Source organism: Raphanus sativus, chromosome 9, assembly GCF_000801105.2.
Source record: "Raphanus sativus cultivar WK10039 chromosome 9, ASM80110v3, whole genome shotgun sequence".
Taxonomy (NCBI): domain Eukaryota; kingdom Viridiplantae; phylum Streptophyta; class Magnoliopsida; order Brassicales; family Brassicaceae; genus Raphanus; species Raphanus sativus.
This window is the reverse complement of record NC_079519.1, coordinates 2,670,148-2,689,349: the sequence shown is the minus strand read 5'-3', so window position 1 is coordinate 2,689,349 and position 19,202 is coordinate 2,670,148. Positions and strand designations below refer to the sequence as shown.

The following is a 19,202-nucleotide window of genomic DNA, read 5'->3' as shown; positions in this document are numbered from 1 at the left end:
ATTTGAATTAATGTGTTCTAAACTATCTTTCATGGTTTGTAGGAACCATTCTAAATTTTAAATATTTAGTTTACTTAAATTTCAAATACTGCCTAGATCAATGAAATTAGCATTATAAAATCTTCATTATCTAGAGAAAGAGGACACAACAGATGTTCTAAACTCTTTGACCGTCGTCTTATGTCACGCTCTATTAAACTATACAGTAAAACCAGATTTTCATATTTTTGAAAAAAATTCAAAATCTGTGGGTTAACCCCTTTTAAAATAATGAGTTTTCGGTAAATCCTCTATATACTGAAGTTTAAACTCTCCACTTTTGTTTACAAATTTCAAACCACATTCTACATTTGAATTAATGTATTGTAAACTATCTTTCATGGTATTAAGGAATCATTCTAATATTTAAAAAAATTAGTTTACTAAAGTTACATATAATGCTTAGATTACTGGAATTAGCATTATAAAATCTTCATTATTTAGAGAAACAGAGTCTACAAAGGTTCTTAACTCTTTGACAATCATCTTATGTTAGTGCTCGATGAAACTATACACTAAAACAAAATTTTCATATTTTTGAAAAAATTTCAAAATCCGTGGGTTAATCCTTTCTAAAATAATGAGTTTTTCGGTAAAAGCTCTATACACTGAAGTTTATACTCTTCACTTTTGTTTAAAATTTTCAAACCACATTCTACATTTAAATTAATCTAATCTAAACTATCTTTCATGTTATATATGAACTATTTTAATTTTTTAATATTTAGTTTACTATAATTTCATATACTGCTTAGATTAGTGGTATCATCATTATAAAATCTTCATTATCTAGAGAAATGGGGACAACATAGGTTCTAAATTCTTTGACAATCACCTTATGTCAGTGCTCTATAAAACTATACACTAATACAAGATTTTCATATTTTTGATTTTTTTTTCAAAATCCCTGGGTCCCTTTTAAAATAATGAGTTTTCGGTAAATCCTCTATATACTAAATTTTATACTCTTCACTTTAGTTTAAAAATTTCAAACCACATTCTACATTTGAATTAATGTATTCTAAACTATCTTTAATGGTATATATGAATCGTTCTAATTTTTTATTGTTTAGTTTGGTAAAATTTCATATATTGCCTAAATCAATAGAATTAGCATTATAAAATCTTCATTATCCAGAGAAATGGAGACAACAGAGGTTCTAAACTCTTTGACCATCATCTTATTTCAGTGATCTATTAAACTATACATTAAAACCAAATTTTCATATTTTTGAATTTTTTTCAAAATCCGTGGGTTAACCCCTTTTAAAATAATAATTTTGGTAAATCCTCTATACGCTGAAGTTTATACTCTTCACTTTAGTTTAAAAATTTCAAACCCCATTCTACATTTGAATTAATGTATTCTAAACTATCTTTCATGGTATATAGGAACCATTCTAATTTTTTAATATTTAGTTCACTAAAATTTCATGTACTGCCTAGATTAGTGGAATTAGCATTATAAAATCTTTATTATCTAGATAAACGGAGACTACAAAGTTCTAAACTCTTTGACCATCATCTTATGTCAGTGCTCGATGAAACTATACACTAAAACAAAATTTTCATTTTTTGAATTTTTTTCAAAATCCTAGGGTTAACCACTTCTAAAATAATGCGTTTTCGGTAAATACACTCTATACTGAAGTTTATACTCTTCACTTTCTTTAAAAAATTCACACCAAATTATACCTTTGAATTAATGTATTCTAAACTATATTTCATGCCATATATGAATCATTCTAATTTTTTAATATTTAGTTTATTAAAATTTCATATACTGCCTAGATTATTGGAATTAACATTATAAAATCTTCATTATCTAGATAAACGGAGACAACAGAGGTTCTAAACTCTTTGACCATCATCTTATGTTAGTGCTCAATGAAAAAATACAGTAAAACCTGATTTTCATTTTTTTGAAATTTTTTCAAAGTCTGTGGGTTAACCCCTTTTTAAAATAATGAGTTTTCGGTAAATGCTCTATACACTGAAGTTTCTACTCTTCACTTTTGTTTAAAAATTTTAAACCACATTCTACATTTGAATTAATGTATTCTAAACTATCTTTCATAGTATATATGAATAATTCTATTTTTTTTACATTTAGTTTACTAAAATTTCATATACTGCCTAAATTAGTGGTATCAGCATTATAAAATCTTCATTATCTAGAGAAATGGGGACAACAGAGGTTTTAAACTCTTTGACCATCATCTTATGTCAGTGCTCTATGAAACTATACACTAAAACAAGATTTTCATATTTTTGAATTTTTTTTTCAAAATCCGTGGGTTAACCCTTTTAAAATAATGAGTTTTCGGTAAATGCTCTATACACTGAAGTTTATACTTTTCACTTTCTTTAAAAATTTAAAACCATATTCTACATTTGAATTAATGTATTCTAAACTATCTTTCATAGTATATAGGAATCATTCTAATTTTGTAATATTTACTTTCCTAAAATTTCATATACTGCCTAGATTAGTGGAATTAGCATTATAAAATCTTCATTATCTAGATAAATGGAGACAACAAAGGTTCTAAACTCTTTGACCATCATCTTATGTTAGTGCTCGATGAAACAATACACTAAAACCAGATTTTCATATTTTTGAAAAAAATTCAAAATCTGTGATTTAACCCTTTTTAAAATAATGAGTTTTCGGTAAATCCTCTATATACCGAAAACTCAATATTTTAGAGGGGTTAACCCACATATTTTGAAAATAAAATCAAAAATATGAAAATCTGGTTTTAGTGTATAGTTTCATCGAGCACTGACATAAGATGATGGTAAAAGAGTTTAAAAACTTTGTTGTCTCCGTTTCTCTAGATAATAAAGATTGTATAATGTTAATTCCACTAGTCTAGGCAGTATATGAAATTTTACTAAACTAAATATTAAAAAATTATAATGATTCCTATATACCATGAAATATATTTAACATACATTAATTCAATTTTATAATGTGTTCTAAAATTTTAAAACAAAAGTGAAGAGTATAAACTTCAGTATATAAAGCATTTACCGAAAACTCAATATTTTAGATGGGTTAACCCACATATTTTGAAAAAAAATTCAAAAATATAAAAATCTTGTTTTAGTGTATAGTTTCAACGAGCACTAACATAAGATGATGGTAAAAGAGTTTAAAAATTTTGTTGTCTCCGTTTTTCTAGATAATAAAAAATTTATAATGCTAATTCTATTAATCTAGGTAGTATATGAAATTTTACTAAACTAAATGTAAAAAAATAGAATAATTTCTCTATACCATAAAAGATAATTTAGAATACATTTAATCAAATGTAGAATGTGTTTTGAAATTTTAAAACAAAAGTGAATAATATAAACTTCAATATATAGAGCATTTACTTCAAAACTCAATATTTTTGAAGGGGATATAAATTATGACAATACTTATATCTTGAACATTTTTGAAATTATAACAATTCTATGTCTTAAACCTTTTTTCTTAATTGTCATTCGACTTCTAATATTTCCATAAAATGAAGTTGTGTTTACTGGTCAAGGCATCAGTCCGTTATATACCCTAAATATATATATAAAAAGAGAATAAAACAATGTTTGTGAACAGTGGGAGGCTATGTTTTTAGAAGCGTAGTGGTACAAAAGAGGTGTGGAGTAATAAAATAATCAGCGGAATGTGATGAAAAAGAGTATGTCGAAAGAGAATTTTTACGTATAAATTAAAGGAGCAAGTGGTTTTACGGAGCTTATAGATCACAAGGTTGAAAGATGTGAAACAATGTCATGAGCTAAGTCTCGGAAGAAGATCCCGGATCGATGCTAGAGTTTAGTTTGGCATTACGTTGTTTCCAAACTATCACGTATATAAAACTAATTAAGAAGCTTGCAAGACGAGTCTGATGATGAAATATGCCAGATATCTACAACTAACTATTAACTAGACCACTCAAGTACCATAATGTTTTTGCCGACAAGTTCGTGGTACCCTCGTCAGGGAAAATATCTTTAATATTTTTCATAACCATGATGAGTTTGTGGGTCTACACACTTGTAAGTTGTAACTAAGGTGACATGAAGTAGTTTTCGCGCATCTTTCTCAGATTCGTATTCCACTGAGAAGGTTGTGGCCCATGCTTTTTGAAATGGTACCTTAGATTGTACAGCGTGCGGATTATGAGGTTTAAAATTCTGAAAATTTGACTAACTGTGAAGCTTTGAATCTTCAACATGATTCAAATTATCAAACCAGCTTCTAACTTATACGGCGCCGGTCGGCGGACGACAGCGCAGATATTTTTCAAACAAAATCTAACGTCAGAAGAGCCCCCACAATAGTTTTTAGTCGGTTGGGATTTCACCACGTAAGCAAACTCAGTGTAGATATCTATCGCACAAAACGCGAGTGTTTGTTTTTACTTTCTATCCATCATTTGTTTCCTCCGTTGATTTTTCAAACCAAACGCAAACGCAGACGCAAAACCACAGACGTAAAATTGTTTTCTTTTCCTTTGTTATTAAATTAAAAATCAAACCTTTTTTGGAAGGTTTCTCGGATTGATTCCGAACGAATCTTTCCTTTTGGTGCTATATCCTCAAATCATTTCCCCTTCTCGATTGGTTTCCTGGAAACAAAACTCTTTTGGGTTTGATTGATGAAGCTGTGATTTTGGGATGATGATGGGTTTCTCTGTTTCCGACGAGCTGCTCGGCACCGTAGCTCCGATTGTTGTGTACTGGCTCTACTCTGGGATCTACGTGGCGCTATCCTCTCTGGAGAGCTACAGATTGCATTCCAAGGCTGAGGAAGAAGAGAAGAATCTCGTCTCCAAATCATCCGTCGTGAAAGGCGTTCTTCTTCAGCAGCTCGTTCAAGCCGTCGTCGCTATCATCCTCTTCACTGTAAAAAAAGTTTCCACCTTTCCAACTTTTCGTTCTTTTTTATTAATTTTGCTTTGTGAATCCAACGTTTAGTGTAATTAGGATTGAATTAAAGACGCAAAGTTTGAATCTTTTGTAGTTTTGTAGCATTAATTATCTGTTGTTTGTCAAAGGTTGCATTTTTTTGTCTGTATATGAATCAGATTGGTCATTTTTAGTGTTATAAAGATATAGTTAAAGCATTAGAGGAGAAGCTTGAGTAAAGATAGGGTTTGAAGAGTGATTAGCAATTGCTTTAGGAGAGCTTAGGATGCTCAATTAAAGAAGAATAAAGGAAGGTCTCAGTTCTGGCTCCTATTGTCTACGCAGGTCACAGGAAGTAGTGATGCCGAAGCAGACAAAGCGCAAGAGTCTTCTCTTCTGGTTCTAATCAGACAGTTCGTGGTAGCTATGATAGTCCTCGACACGTGGCAATACTTCATGCATCGTTACATGCATCACAACAAGTTCTTATACAAACACATCCACTCTCAGCACCACCGCCTCATCGTCCCTTACGCGTATGGAGCTCTATACAACCATCCGGTGGAAGGCCTTATACTGGACACAGTTGGTGGCGCCTTGTCTTTCTTGATCTCCGGTATGTCGCCGAGAACTTCCATCTTCTTCTTCTCCTTCGCCACGATCAAGACCGTGGACGACCATTGCGGTCTCTGCCTTCCCGGGAACTTGTTCCATATGGTGTTCAAGAACAACTCGGCTTACCACGATGTGCATCATCAGCTCTATGGGAGCAAATACAATTTCTCTCAGCCTTTCTTTTCCATGTGGGATCGGATGCTTGGGACTTACATGCCTTACTCTCTTGAGAAAAGAGAAGATGGAGGGTTTGAAGCACGTCCTACTAAAGAGTTTAAAGATGATTGAGTTTCTTGGGTTTTTGGGGTTTTTGGGGTTTTTGAGTAATGTTCTGTAATGGATGATACGTTGGTAGTTTTTAAACCAGAAACAGAACCGGTTTGCATTTTGCCCTTTTCTTTTTAATCTCACGATGGAATTAGATGGACTTATAGATTTGTATATAGATTATTGAGTTGTTGTTTTACTCTGTTTTTTTTCTTTTCAATGTATTATACAGCAAATTTATTTTTATTTATCTACAAGGTAACTCTTGAAAGACTGATCAATTTTCTTAATATTTTTGAATTTTTCTTGGGTTCACTCTATAGGGTAAACCTTTAGGTTCACCAACCAATAGAAAATTATTATTTTAGATCTAGTATCTTTTAATTAAGGAAACAAAATAACTTGCAAAATTATATTATGTTTTTAAAATAAAAAGAATTATATAAATAAATAACAATAGTTGTCAAAATGATTATTTTTTAAAAAATATTTGTTTTTAAAATTTAGTGTTTAGTGTTTAAGATTTATACTTTAGAATTTATCGAGATGTTTAGTATTTTTCAAAGGGTTTAGGGTTTACCCAAAAGTTTAGGGTTTACCCAAGGATTTAGGATCTAGGGTTAGAGTTTAGGGTTTAATGCTTTGTTGACAACATTAATTTTTTTAATTCGTTTTTTATATACTATTTTATTTATTTTTAAATTTTGTTTTGAAAACATAATATAATTTGACAATTTATTTTGTTTTCTTAATTAAAAAATATTTAATCCAAAATAACAATTTTCTATTGGTTGATAAACCTAAAGATTCATCCTACAAAGTGAACCGAACAATAACTCATATTTTTTAGTATTGATTCTCTGAACTTACTACAAGCCCAACTTGATAAAAAAGACTGAAGTCTTGTCTATAGAGAAATGGTTGAAGAGATCCGTCTTTTGCATGCAAGTCTCCTACAAAATGATGCTGCGTCTATTGTTGCATAGCCTGTAGTAATGCAAATCCTTGTGCTTTTAAATAAAATACAGTTTAAAAACCAAGCATGACAAGTATGTATTATAATAAAGGAAAATCAGAAGATCATTGCATCACCATTCAGATTCAGAAGATTGTTGATACCAAAAAAAGAAGAAGAAAAAAGTACGAATGTTTTGGTGGACTATCTCCGTGTGGACTCTTTATGTTAGGCTCTCTGAGTTAATATTATATGATACAATTTTTTTTGCATTTTACTATCTTAAGTTTTAGAGGATATATTTTTTAAATTTAGATAATATTTTCACTTTTTAATATAATATTTTTAAATTTATTCTATGATTTATTATATTGTGTAAAAAAAATTATTGTCGTTTGAATGGTAGTTTTACAAGATAATTAATGATAATTTTGTTTATAACATGTAGAAATATATACTTTTAATTTTTTTGCTATTAATTTGAATTTATGATCACTTTGAAATTATTTTATAATTTTGCGATTAGACTAAACCACATTTCGAAAATTATGGACTGAATTTAGTCTATAAAAGTGAAGAGCCAAATTCGACAACTAAACCCAACTTGAACTCAAGGCCAGGGGCCAGCGGGCCTGATGGTGATGATAAACCGGCTAGAATTGTGTGCAATTTCCAAAAGATAAGTGTAAGCCAACACAAATTCGTTTTGTTTAACTTCGTAGACTATAAATTAGGGACAGATAATAAAATATTCATATCCGAAGAACCGAACTAACTCTAAATCAAAATTTTCAAACATTATCTAAACTAGTTACATGTTACATATACATATATGGTCATATATCATTTAAATTTATATGTTGTGTATTATATTTGTTTTTAGATTTTAGAGATTTTAAGATATATTCAGATTTTTTTTCAAAAAATTTACACAATTTAAATATATATCCAAACCTAACTCAAACCCGTAATGATCTGAACTAAAATTTATAAATACCAGAATGAGACTAAAATTTTTAACTCCCAAATATGAAATTCAAATCGACCAAACCGCACTCAAACGTCTATAAGTACTGAACTTACAAAATATATGAAAGGTTTGGTCAGGATAAGACGGATTAAACCAGAACCAGACGGGTTAAGTTTACTGACTTTTTAAACATTCAAATATTTAAGATGGAGCAGCATTGTATCACGTGAAACTCTAATGATATATTATTAAAACATGTAAGTTGTGGAAGTGAACTGGACTCATGAGAAATACAAATGTGTTTTTAGAAAGACAAAAGCCAAGGATGCTTTAGAGACATTATTAATACTCGTACATTATGTTTGCGAAGACAGAGGTATGGGTGCTTGGGCTTGCATACTTTCAAGTTTGACTCATAAGATTTTCTGATTATCTATTACATAACTGATTAAAAGATAATTAAAAATGGAACATAGAGCTCTAAAATCAAGTACACACGTTTGGGAAGTAAAAACAAATGGAGTCAACACCAAAACTGGAAGAGACAAAATGGGTACTAACCGAGAAAATAAAACTTGGCTTTTTATGATCTCATTGAATTTGATGCTTTCCTAGATAATGACCTATATAGTTCGATCTGGTTTAGAGTCGGTAGCAAAAGAAAAATATTAGCTACAAGGGACCAGAACAAATTAAATATTGTGCGTGTGTGTGAATATGATGAAAAATGATACTAATATTATGTCAAAATTTTAGTTTTAGTACTATTTGTTGGACATATCATTTGGTAACGACATATAAAAGCATATACCAGTTTACTAGTTAAGGTAATCAACATCACTTTCATATGATTCTATTTGTCTAGCCACTTGTTTGTTTCACTTAATTTTTCAGCTAGTACGTAGTATTATTACTATTTGACGGTGTAGTAACTAATTGATAAATTTGATGGTACTTGTAACGAAAAAACTATTAAAGAAAGCAACAGTTTTTGCAAAATTTTAAACCTCAACCAGATTTTACTAAAAGCAAGATACTATTGATAAATTCTATATTTTGGTATTCGATATTTTGCCAAAACCCACACGAATGAGGAAAAAAATGAAACTAGAGCAGATTTGACTTTTGCCTTGTAAATGCTTCACGCGCCCTTCAATTTTGTTAATTTGTTATTTTAGATCGTACTATAAGTAATCATCCTGTAATAAGGAATTGATATTTTTGTTTGTCATAAGTAAATAATTGCACAGCCAATTCGTATTTTAAACTTGTTTTCAGTTTTCACCAAGTCTCTGACTTCAATATGTTCATCATGAAGCCTCTCTTTACGACGGAGATTTGTTTAATGTGGTAATTGAACGTATCCAACGCAATAGGCACAAAGCATACATAGTGTATCTTTTTTTTTTTGAGAATATCATACATAGTGTATGTTCGGATTGAATTTTCGGATTCTCTAGATAGGTTAATTTGTTCATCATGGATTTTTTTTTTTTTGTAACACATACTCATTTAGTTAAAATAAGAAGGCCTCAGGTTAATTTGTTCATCATGGATAACGTTCGTTTTCTTTAAGGTAGTTGATATATCAAAAGTACAAGAAAATTTATGGTTCTCTTTCAGTCGATAAATCAACTACCTTCCTTTTGCTAAGCATATTTCATTTTCGTAAATTACATTCTTTAGCAAAAAAAAAGGTTCATTTATCTACTAGAAAGTGAACCATAAATCTTCTTGTACTTTTGACTATATTCGGAATATATATCATCTCCTGACACCAAGTCTAACGCTGGATGGAAGTAATATAAGCACATGCTTCGATCCTCCTATATATTACTATTAGTCCATTTTTGGCCAATTTTTGGGTAAAATATTCATTGGATTAGTTGGATCTGCAAGAGAATAGTTCATACTAAATGAGTGTAGGGTTTAAGAAAAACTCTTTGTTATTCAAATTACTAGATAGGTTACTAGTTGTCTTTTGCTTCCAACTTAGATTTTCAGAGCTAGACATGCTTGTCATAACAATTTTTACAGGACCGGACCTACTTGTCACAACACGGTCAAATGGTCTTCCGAAGATCAAAAATAGGTTTGTACTTCTGGAGATCTTCCAACATCCACAAGTCCAAATGAACTATGTAATGTGATATTCATTTAAGCATGACAACAGTAAACCTTAACAGCTATATCCTTCAAAGTGGTATACAACATAAAACCTAAAAAAGTTTCGTTTTTCTTCTCCACGAAAGTTTTCATATGAGATTTCGAAAATAAATTTATGGAAATGACCAAACCAAGAAGGGTAAAATTGTAAACATTCCATAGTTAATCACATGTTGGGTTTGTCTTTAAAATCAAAATTTTACTTTTGTCAATTCCTGACAGAAACCAGTGGGATTAGAAGCTGTAAGAGGGATAGAATAGAAACGTTCAGATATTTTCAGATTTTGAAATATTAACATTCTATTATCTATACATTTTAAATTTTCATCATACCATTAGAAACTTAATTTATTGAATTAATGATTCTTATTCTAAAGGAGAATCTATTGGTTGGCCTCGGTCCTTGCTAGTTGCTAGTTGTTGCACACTTCAGACACAGGGGGCATTGACGTATTTCTCAATTTGAGTTCTAGCTAGTTGACCCTCTGGTTCCGTGTAACTGTCTTTGACATATCTAAACGATGCACAACAAGCTACATACAAAATATAGAAAATGCATTGATTTATAAACGTACACAAAGTCTTGGGTAGTTTGAGACGATCCTGGTAAGAAACACATACTTGGACAACGCATGTTGTCACGTAGACGCTGTGTACTAAAATTAGATACACATTCATCATAAAATCAAGATACTCATAATATTTACAATAAAATTAGTAGACGATACAGATTTGATACAAATTACAGTTACGCAATGGAAAACTTATAATTGCGTAAAACCATAATAGACTAGACGACAGTCTAGCTAGTTAACTTATGGAAACTATAATGTATTTAGATTTTTGTATATACTTATATGATTTTCTTCTGCGTTAGAATAAATGCAACTACAAGTACCAGATAATATTGATAAACAAAGACTTAAATCAGTCCAAAACAATATGACGAATATCCCAAGACACTCCCATACAATTTGTCTAGAGATGCTTCTATATGCATGGACTTACACTTTTGCTTCCAAACAAACTCTCACCATATAATTTTTTTAATGGAAATCAGCAGAAAAGGCGGCTGATCCTTCGGGGTCAGACCCCTCAGAAGGCAGCATATATTGTGTTCAAATTAAGCAAATAAACTTCACTCTTACCAACTCGCTCTCTCTCTTTACCATTTAGGGTTAAAACTCTCTCATAAGTCTTTTAACCTAGTATCTCTTCAAGTTGATTTTAATACGTTTTTTTTAGTTATACAAGAGACTTTTAAACACCTTTTCTGAACTTTCACTAATACTATATGGGAGAGAACAACGGAGAAGCTAAGAAAATGGAAGATGTGTTATTGCCCGGATTTAGGTTTCATCCAACGGACGAAGAGCTCGTGAGTTTCTATCTAAGACGGAAGGTTGAGCATCGCCCACTCTCCATTAAGCTCATCACTCAGCTCGACATCTACAAATATGACCCATGGGATCTTCCAAGTACAATCTCTTTTACTTCTCCATTTATTTAATTTTATAACCAGAAGATCTTTTTTTAAACTAGAAAATCTGAATTTCCGAATATGTAAAAAGTCAAATATTTTTGTCATTTAAAGCATCCAGTATGGCCAACGACGATATTATACTATCTATATTGTTACTTCAAATCCCTAGGTATACTGAATATGTGCGTTTTGATGAACGTAGAGTTTGCGATGACGGGAGAGAAGGAATGGTACTTCTACTGTCCAAGAGACAGAAAGTATAGGAACAGTTCGAGGCCGAACCGAGTGACCAGTGCTGGATTCTGGAAAGCCACGGGAACGGACAGGCCGATATATTCATCGGAAGGAAGCAAATGCATTGGTCTAAGGAAGTCACTTGTGTTTTACAAAGGAAGAGCTGCTAAAGGAGTTAAGACAGATTGGATGATGCATGAGTTTCGCTTGCCTTCTTCATCAACACATACCCTTTCGGATACTCCTCTATCTCCCAACGTAAGCAATATCCTTTTTGATAAAGTAAACGTAAGCAATATCTTTATAAATGTTGTTCACGTTATTATTTATAGATTACCATTTGGTTTATAGCTTATTAGATTAAAGGTAAATCAAAGAATTCGTTTTAAAATAACATGGTGGCGTATGTGCTTACAGGTCAAGAAATTAAGCTTTTACGTATAGTTGTTGAACAAAATATATTCCCAGTATATATATTCCACTTGACAAATTATTTTTTGCATAATATTTTTCACTAGTATCTGAGTCTTGTTTTGTTCACTTAAAAATTCGTACTTAAAACATATATTTTTTCTTATCTTGTCAAATGTTTATTTGGGTTACTGCTGATTAGTCTAATGTCATGAATATTTTGATGTGGAATTTCAGGATTCATGGGCTATATGCAGAATATTTAGGAAAGCAAACACAACGGCTCTTAAAGCTACCTCACACTCCTTTGCTTCATCTCTACCAACAGAGGGAAGCACCGATACAGAACCCTACGAAAAACCATCAAACACAGCCCACATTTATCCAGGAAATATCCTCGAAAATAGTGTTTCCGTCAACTTTTACAAGAAAAATATGAATGTGACCAAACCACGTTCATATTATGATGAGAAAGAAGCTACCAAAACTAGTACTTGTACAGCTAATACTCCCTTCTCTTACATGGATTTCGCTTCCCCAGCCAGTCCTGGTCCTTGTCTAGACGAACAGTACCTAAGAAGCCTTTTGCTTGCCTCACAAGAAACACAGCCACCTCAACTTCCCAAGGTCATGAACAACAACGATATCTCGTCGTTTTTGCTAAACATGTCATCGTCAGACTCATCCTTTCTTGGAGGATACACAAACCAGATAGGCTCAAGTATCGATCTCACCACTGCAATATTGGCCCAGGAACAGTGTCCTGCTCTTGTTAATCTGTCGCAAGGGTACCAAGATCATCAAGCTTTCTCTCACACATTAGAGTTTGGTCACTTAACGTCAGCGTCAACTAGTGTTGGAGATCAACATCAGAATCAGAAGCATCACATGTTGATGGAGAGTTACTATTCTGTCAATTTGCTCAATTAATGACGATTTGCCTACTTCTTTTTCCATTACTTGATGTTTTTTTTTCAATTAGTTAGTTGTATCAGCAGAGCCCCATGATACATATTGTTCAGGAGGGCCTCTTTCTTTTCTTGAATTGTTCTTTAAAGTTTGTGTGTTTACTTTTGTTCGTTCCTTCACAAACTTGAGGTTCACTCCATTTCCGCTCACAGCGCAACCGCAATGGACTAATACTGGCTAAACCAATAGAGACCAAATAGATTAAATCATTAAAACAGGGTAAACTGGCTAAAGACCAATAGAGACCAAATAGATTAAAACAGGGTAAACTGGCTAAAGACCAAATGGAGACCAAATAGATTTAAATATGTTCTAAAATACTCCCTCTATTTTTTATAAGATGTATTAGTATAAACACATAAATTAAAAAAAAATTACTTTTAACAAAATTACTTGACTACAATAAAAAGTAACTAAAGGTACTTCATCCTTGTTATTCTGAACACATAAGACAAAAATTTAACATTACTTTTTAATATTTTAATCAATTATTTTAAAATTTTGCATAAAATTTTTCAAAACATGTTACAAATTCAAACAAAAATATTTTATAAAACATCGACCAAAAAAAACCGGGAGTAGCTAAATTCAGAATTAAAATGGGATGTCCATGTCCTATGGACAATCATTTTTTGGATATTATTGATCAAAATCCACAATCCGCACGATCCAAATAAAAATCATACTAAACTTAGTAAAATTTATATTCAACATAAATTCATATATTTTACAGAATCCATAAGCGTATTAAATCTTCATACATTAAAGTTCATACACAATCCAAAAGCATATTAAACTTCATACAATCATACTCCTTCCTCGTTCCCTCCTCTTCTTCTCCTATCAAAATGAAAACATTTAACATAATCAGATACCAACTTTGATTAAAAAAAACTTTAGTCTTAATATTTGGAGATAGATAGCCTTCTCAAGCGAGTTGACCTGAGAACTTTGTCAACAACTTCAGTCTCCTCATCATGTTTTCTTTTCTTCTCCTTCTTCTTCTCCTCTTCGGCGGATGCAAATATTCATCTTCAAACTAGTCTCCCCATCCAAGAAATAGTGAGGAACACACATGAAGTCCTTGTCAGGAGTTTCGAAGCTCACTTTCTGAATCCTATTCATCTCACCCATTCCAAACGACATGGATCTAGCTGCGTTTCCGTACGCCGAGTAAGAGAGTTGAAAGGAGAACTCCGACACTCCAGGAGAACAAGGAGTTATACAGTTCACGGTCACATACACTCCTTGTTCTTCCTCAAAACATTGAATCGCAACCAACGGACCTTCTCTACCTTCCTGAAGAACTAAAATCTCATCACTGATGTGCATCCACGCCTGCCCATCATAGCCACACCTGAAATATTCCCATGGGCAACTGTGGTTAGCATAGTAGTGACGGTAGAGATCAATGTACAGGCCGGAGTAGTTGCAGTGTGGCGCAGGACAGTAGCATAAAGCGAAACTGCATTCCTTCTCATGGACCAACTCTTTGCCGTAAGAGAACTTGTCGGTGCAGCCATGTTTTGCGTTAGGGCAAGGGACGATGATGGCTTCCACAACTCTCTCCATCATTCTGTTTCGATAGACACCAATGGGCAAAGTGCAAGAAGGGCATCTGTTCCTCAGTTTAGTACAGCAAGACGAGCAGGCTATGTGTCCATTGTCACACTGAGATTGCAAAAGAAGCCATAGAGAGAATTAGTAATAATCAGATTACAAAAATCAAAGAAACTAAATGCAAAATTACACAAATCCAAAGTGGTAACTCATATGTTTTTTTTTTTTGCAAAGTACAGTCAATACATTATGATTCTTCGTATATATATACATTGAAAGGACTCACTAGGTATTCGATGGAAAGGACAAAAATAAAGTGTTCTTTACGTATAATAATACTCCATCGGTTCCAAAATAGATGATGTTTTGGAGAGTTTTAAATGTTTCAAAATAAATGATGTTTTGATATTTTATATTAATTTTAGTTTTTTTTTTAAACTGTGTGACCAATAATATTCTAAACTTATTTTTAAAGATTGGTTGAATTAATTTTGATTTATATTTTTAATATTACTTTTTAGAAAATATTTACTACCTTAGTTCTTATGCATACACCCAAAACATCAAAAAATATTTTCGAACTGAGGTAATACATTTTTGAAATGTTCCGTAATGAAAGATGCTTCCTTTAATCCTATTGCCCAAAAAAGATCATGCATGCAAAGATAAACCAAGATGTCACACTGAGATCTCGATAAAAGGCACAGAGAGAGTTCTCTTTTTTTGTTAACACAACTGGAACAGAGAGAGTTCTTATCATTACCAAAGTAGTAACGAGTCTTGTTAAAAAAAAATCTTTATAAAATTAAAACATGATAGGTACACACTTTCGGTGATGTTCTGTAGTAAAAGATGCTTCCTTTCATCCTATTAACATCTTCCTAATGCAAAATTAAAAAAAAAAAAAAGAATCATCCAGGAGCAAGACAAAGAAGAAGCTGAGACCTGAAAGATAGGGGTCGTCAGTGCGTGACAGCAAACGGGACAATCGAGAAGATCCAGTTCCAACAGCGTTCCCGATCGTACTACCTCCTCCTCCGTTGTTACTGTAACCTCTTCATCATCAGCCGCCGTTCCTTCTCCGACAACGGAGCGGCTGCTACTCGACGCTCCTCTGCTGATGACTTGCTCGGCGTTCGACATGGCTATTGAAATGACCGAGTCGCTTCTCTATGGCTCCCTCCCTCTTTTATGGTCGGATGGATCTCTCAGTAGACTTGAGCCATTGACTCATATTTACGACTCTGCCATTTCGTTGAAAAACACGCTTTTTCTCCTAATCCACACAGTAATGAAGCAAGACCCTCTCCTTGTATTGACACATCAGATTTTTAGATTCATATTAGAGTGACATGTCAATAAATGAAAAAACTTTTTAAACCACTCAGAACATTTTGTTTCTCCACCTCAGAAATCTTTCTACGCTCTCTTCTTCGACATTGTGCTCTCGTGCAATCAGAAACTTCATTCAATCTCCCCTTTTTCAATTTGACCTTCTTCGATCTATCGGTTCCATAACCTTCGCTTTGATTTATCAAGGCCGACGACGATCGGTTGATTTCATAGCGAAATCAACACAACTCCTCCTCTCGCATCTATACTCAGAACACAAGAGCAACGTTCACAACTCGATCTATACTCACAACTCCTCCTCTTTCTTCCTCTCGCATCTATGGTTCTTCTCGATAGAGGCAATCTAAAAGAGAAAGTCTCAACCTTTTTTTATTCTGTTTTGCTTTGCCTCTGATTTGCTTTTGCTTTTGTCTGTTTGTAGTTATCAAATACGCTTATATGTTCTTTAAAAATGTATCTCTATATATTGATTTATGCGTGCTAATGTTTCCCAGGATCTGTCCAGTGCCGTGGAGAAATTCAAACTCGGTTCTCTGTACCAGGAAGGAAACAAACGGGTCTTACCTATTTCCGTGCAGATGAAATCCCAATCTAGGCTTTGGTACGTACGACAGAACTTGGTCTACCCATTATCTTCGTTTAAGTTCTGAATCAGAAAGGAAGAGATGTGTTGCATAGACAGTGATGATGGGTTTTGATGTCTAGATTTCCTATCCCATTTGATTTTGCAGGGCATAAGGAGAAAGCGTACACGGTGCTACTGACACGGATGAAGAGATTAGTGGTTGAGGCAAGAGACAGTGTTGTGTCCTATATAGTTGCTTAGTGCAAGCTGCAGAAAGAAAAAAAGAAATGATATCCTATGGTGTGAAGAAGATAGTGAGAGGTCCGGACCTTTGTTTGCTTACTAAGGTATGTTTTCCTCATGAGCTCTTTAAGTTTTGAAACCACACCCATGTCAGTGTCTTAAAAGAATGGTGATTTTCAAATAGACATAATACATAGCAAAGACAAGAAAAACATAAATATTAATAAAGTAGGTGTTGCATTATGTTTCTAATAAAAAAAATAAAGCAAATGTAGAAATAGAAACCTACAAGATGAGACTGTGCCTAATCTTGATTTACACATAATTCATATAATCAATGAAACATAATATTTCTTTGTAGATTAAGTAGCAGTCACATACTTCGTCAAACTGTCCAACAACTCATTCATCACCAACTTCAATTTGAGAGAGTAGCATTTCATAACCACGGTAATCCCTTACACTCATCTCTAGAACAACTCGACTGCAATTTTCTAGGCATTGCCAAACAGCTTCAAATTTGGATGTTCTGCTCCCTTTTTTCTTGGGATATCTCAGAACAGCCTTTAATCCTTCAATGTTTTTCTTTGTCGAAAGTTTGCAGCTTGCAAAGAGAGGAAGCGAAGATAGCAGTTTGGAACAAAATGCACAAGGTTTGGGACACTTGTGAGGATGAAAGTAGAACCTGCCATTAGAAAACTCGGTCCTCCTTCACTTATATGAAAACTCCCATAAACCAATCAAACCATGATGATTGTACTGTTTTTTTCTTTTGCTTGAATCACATGTGAAGCTGGAGAAGAAGAAATGACCATTACTGGATAAGATCTTTTACAAGCTTCAAACAACCAAGTCGAGAGGTCAGGTGGAGTTCAGTATTCAGTGATCATCAACGAGAACAAAAGTTTTGACTATAGATCCCTGCAATAAAACAGTAGCACAATATATATATACCAATAGCTACAACTCAAAAAGTTGAGAAATGAGATTCATGACATAGTGATTGGTGTCACGGAAGTTATTGAGAAACCAGAATTTAACTCTCATATATAGTTCCAGTTGGTTCTAAACGTCTGCACCAAAACCTGTAAAGTAGACAAAGGATAAAAAAAATCATGGGTTGTTTTTTTAAGCTTGGGCTGAGTAGTGACGGATGCTTATGGTTTGATCAGAGATGCGTGTATTGTTTTATACGAAAGTTATAAAATGAGATATGATGATGGTTAAATATTATCCTCGGGTCATCTAAAAAATAGACTGCACATTTAAAGTGATGAAAAGAAACAAGATCAACAATTAAGAATATAAAGGGATCTTGAACAATCTCCAAATCAAAAAGATATGAATTTTCTTTCACTTTGTTAAGGTTTTTTTTTTTTGAAAAGGCCATTCTATTGTTAAGAAAAAATAATGCACATTTGAATTCTTTGAAACTAACAAAAAAAATAGAATTGTGTATTAGATCAGACATGTCAACACTATTGAGCCTCTCTTCTCTCTGTTATAATAAAATTAGAGAATGATTTTAGCTATAAAAAAACTCTTCTAGAAAAAGTTTTCGTAAAGAATGCCCTTTATTAAAAAAAAAAGTTTTCATAAACACTACATTTTTAGAAAGATACCAAAATCTAACAAAAAGTAATGTCAAAAATAATAACTACTATACAATAATATTTGTCATGCTATTAAATCACATCAAATTTCACCAATTTATTCTCTAACATTTTAGTATTTAGTAACAAGCGAATACACAAATGTAGAAATTACAATATATGTTAGATTGTAAATATAAGAATAAGAAAACTTATAATTGATATTGATGTACTTATTTATTTTCAAAATATTTTTAAAATTATATTAAATTTTTTAAAAAATTAAAAAAACTGCAGCATCGCTCGGATAATTACCTAGATTTTGATTTCAAAATCTTTCTTAATCATTTAATTAAGTATTTTTTCGTTGTGAACGACAATTATAAACAGAAATCAGGAGTTATCTAACTCCAACAAATATTGTCTATATAAACTAACAATAAGTATTTCAATAAGATGTATATACTCTTATTATATACTAAATTTAAATGTTTACAAAGAAACGTTATGATTTGATCTTAAGATATATACGTCACATTAAGAAATGATATTTATTCAAAATCACACAGAAAAGAACACATAATTTAGAGAAAAAAATATCCGATTTGAATTTTTCTATTAGGCCTCAAAATTATTTTATGGGATATCATTTTTTATGTTTTAATATAAATTAAACCAAAAAATTTACTCCTTAGAATATAATATTTAATTATTTTCTTTTATGAAAACAATCACATTGTTAACAAACACAACGAAGAATTACTATTTTTAAAACTACATAAAATGTAAAAGTAAAACCAAAGTTAGGAGTGCATTGTCTTACTAGATATGCATGGCTTCTAATATATATACATATTCATCATTTTTTATTATAGTTT

The 19,202-nt window shown here is 32.2% G+C and overlaps 3 protein-coding genes and 1 long non-coding RNA gene across 5 annotated transcripts; 3 read left to right on the top strand and 1 right to left on the bottom strand.

The window, feature by feature from the left end:
- The first annotated feature begins 4,506 nt into the window (after window positions 1–4,506).
- LOC108823662 (sphinganine C4-monooxygenase 1) lies at window positions 4,507–6,100 on the top strand. Its single transcript, XM_018596916.2, has 2 exons — window positions 4,507–4,938; window positions 5,287–6,100. Exons 1-2 carry the CDS (start codon window positions 4,711–4,713, stop codon window positions 5,842–5,844), a joined length of 786 nt encoding a protein of 261 aa, XP_018452418.2. The 5' UTR covers window positions 4,507–4,710; the 3' UTR covers window positions 5,845–6,100.
- A 5,108-nt stretch (window positions 6,101–11,208) lies between these two features.
- LOC108824496 (protein FEZ-like) lies at window positions 11,209–12,972 on the top strand. Its single transcript, XM_018597933.2, has 3 exons — window positions 11,209–11,392; window positions 11,600–11,889; window positions 12,280–12,972. Exons 1-3 carry the CDS (start codon window positions 11,209–11,211, stop codon window positions 12,970–12,972), a joined length of 1,167 nt encoding a protein of 388 aa, XP_018453435.2.
- A 713-nt stretch (window positions 12,973–13,685) lies between these two features.
- On the bottom strand, window positions 13,686–15,828 carry LOC108827790 (E3 ubiquitin-protein ligase SINA-like 2). The gene is given in 4 exon segments (XM_018601273.2): window positions 13,686–13,851; window positions 13,954–14,018; window positions 14,020–14,682; window positions 15,517–15,828. Coding segments are annotated over 4 exon segments (960 nt in total). The 5' UTR covers window positions 15,715–15,828; the 3' UTR covers window positions 13,686–13,817.
- LOC108827794 (uncharacterized) lies at window positions 15,736–17,778 on the top strand. Of its 2 annotated transcripts, XR_008939050.1 has the most exons (5): window positions 15,736–15,859; window positions 16,419–16,525; window positions 16,656–16,836; window positions 17,094–17,182; window positions 17,330–17,778. It is a non-coding gene; the product is annotated as an uncharacterized LOC108827794 (long non-coding RNA). The 2 variants fall into 2 exon arrangements; XR_008939049.1 differs by having other exon boundaries at window positions 15,858–16,525.
- The last annotated feature ends 1,424 nt before the right edge of the window (window positions 17,779–19,202 follow it).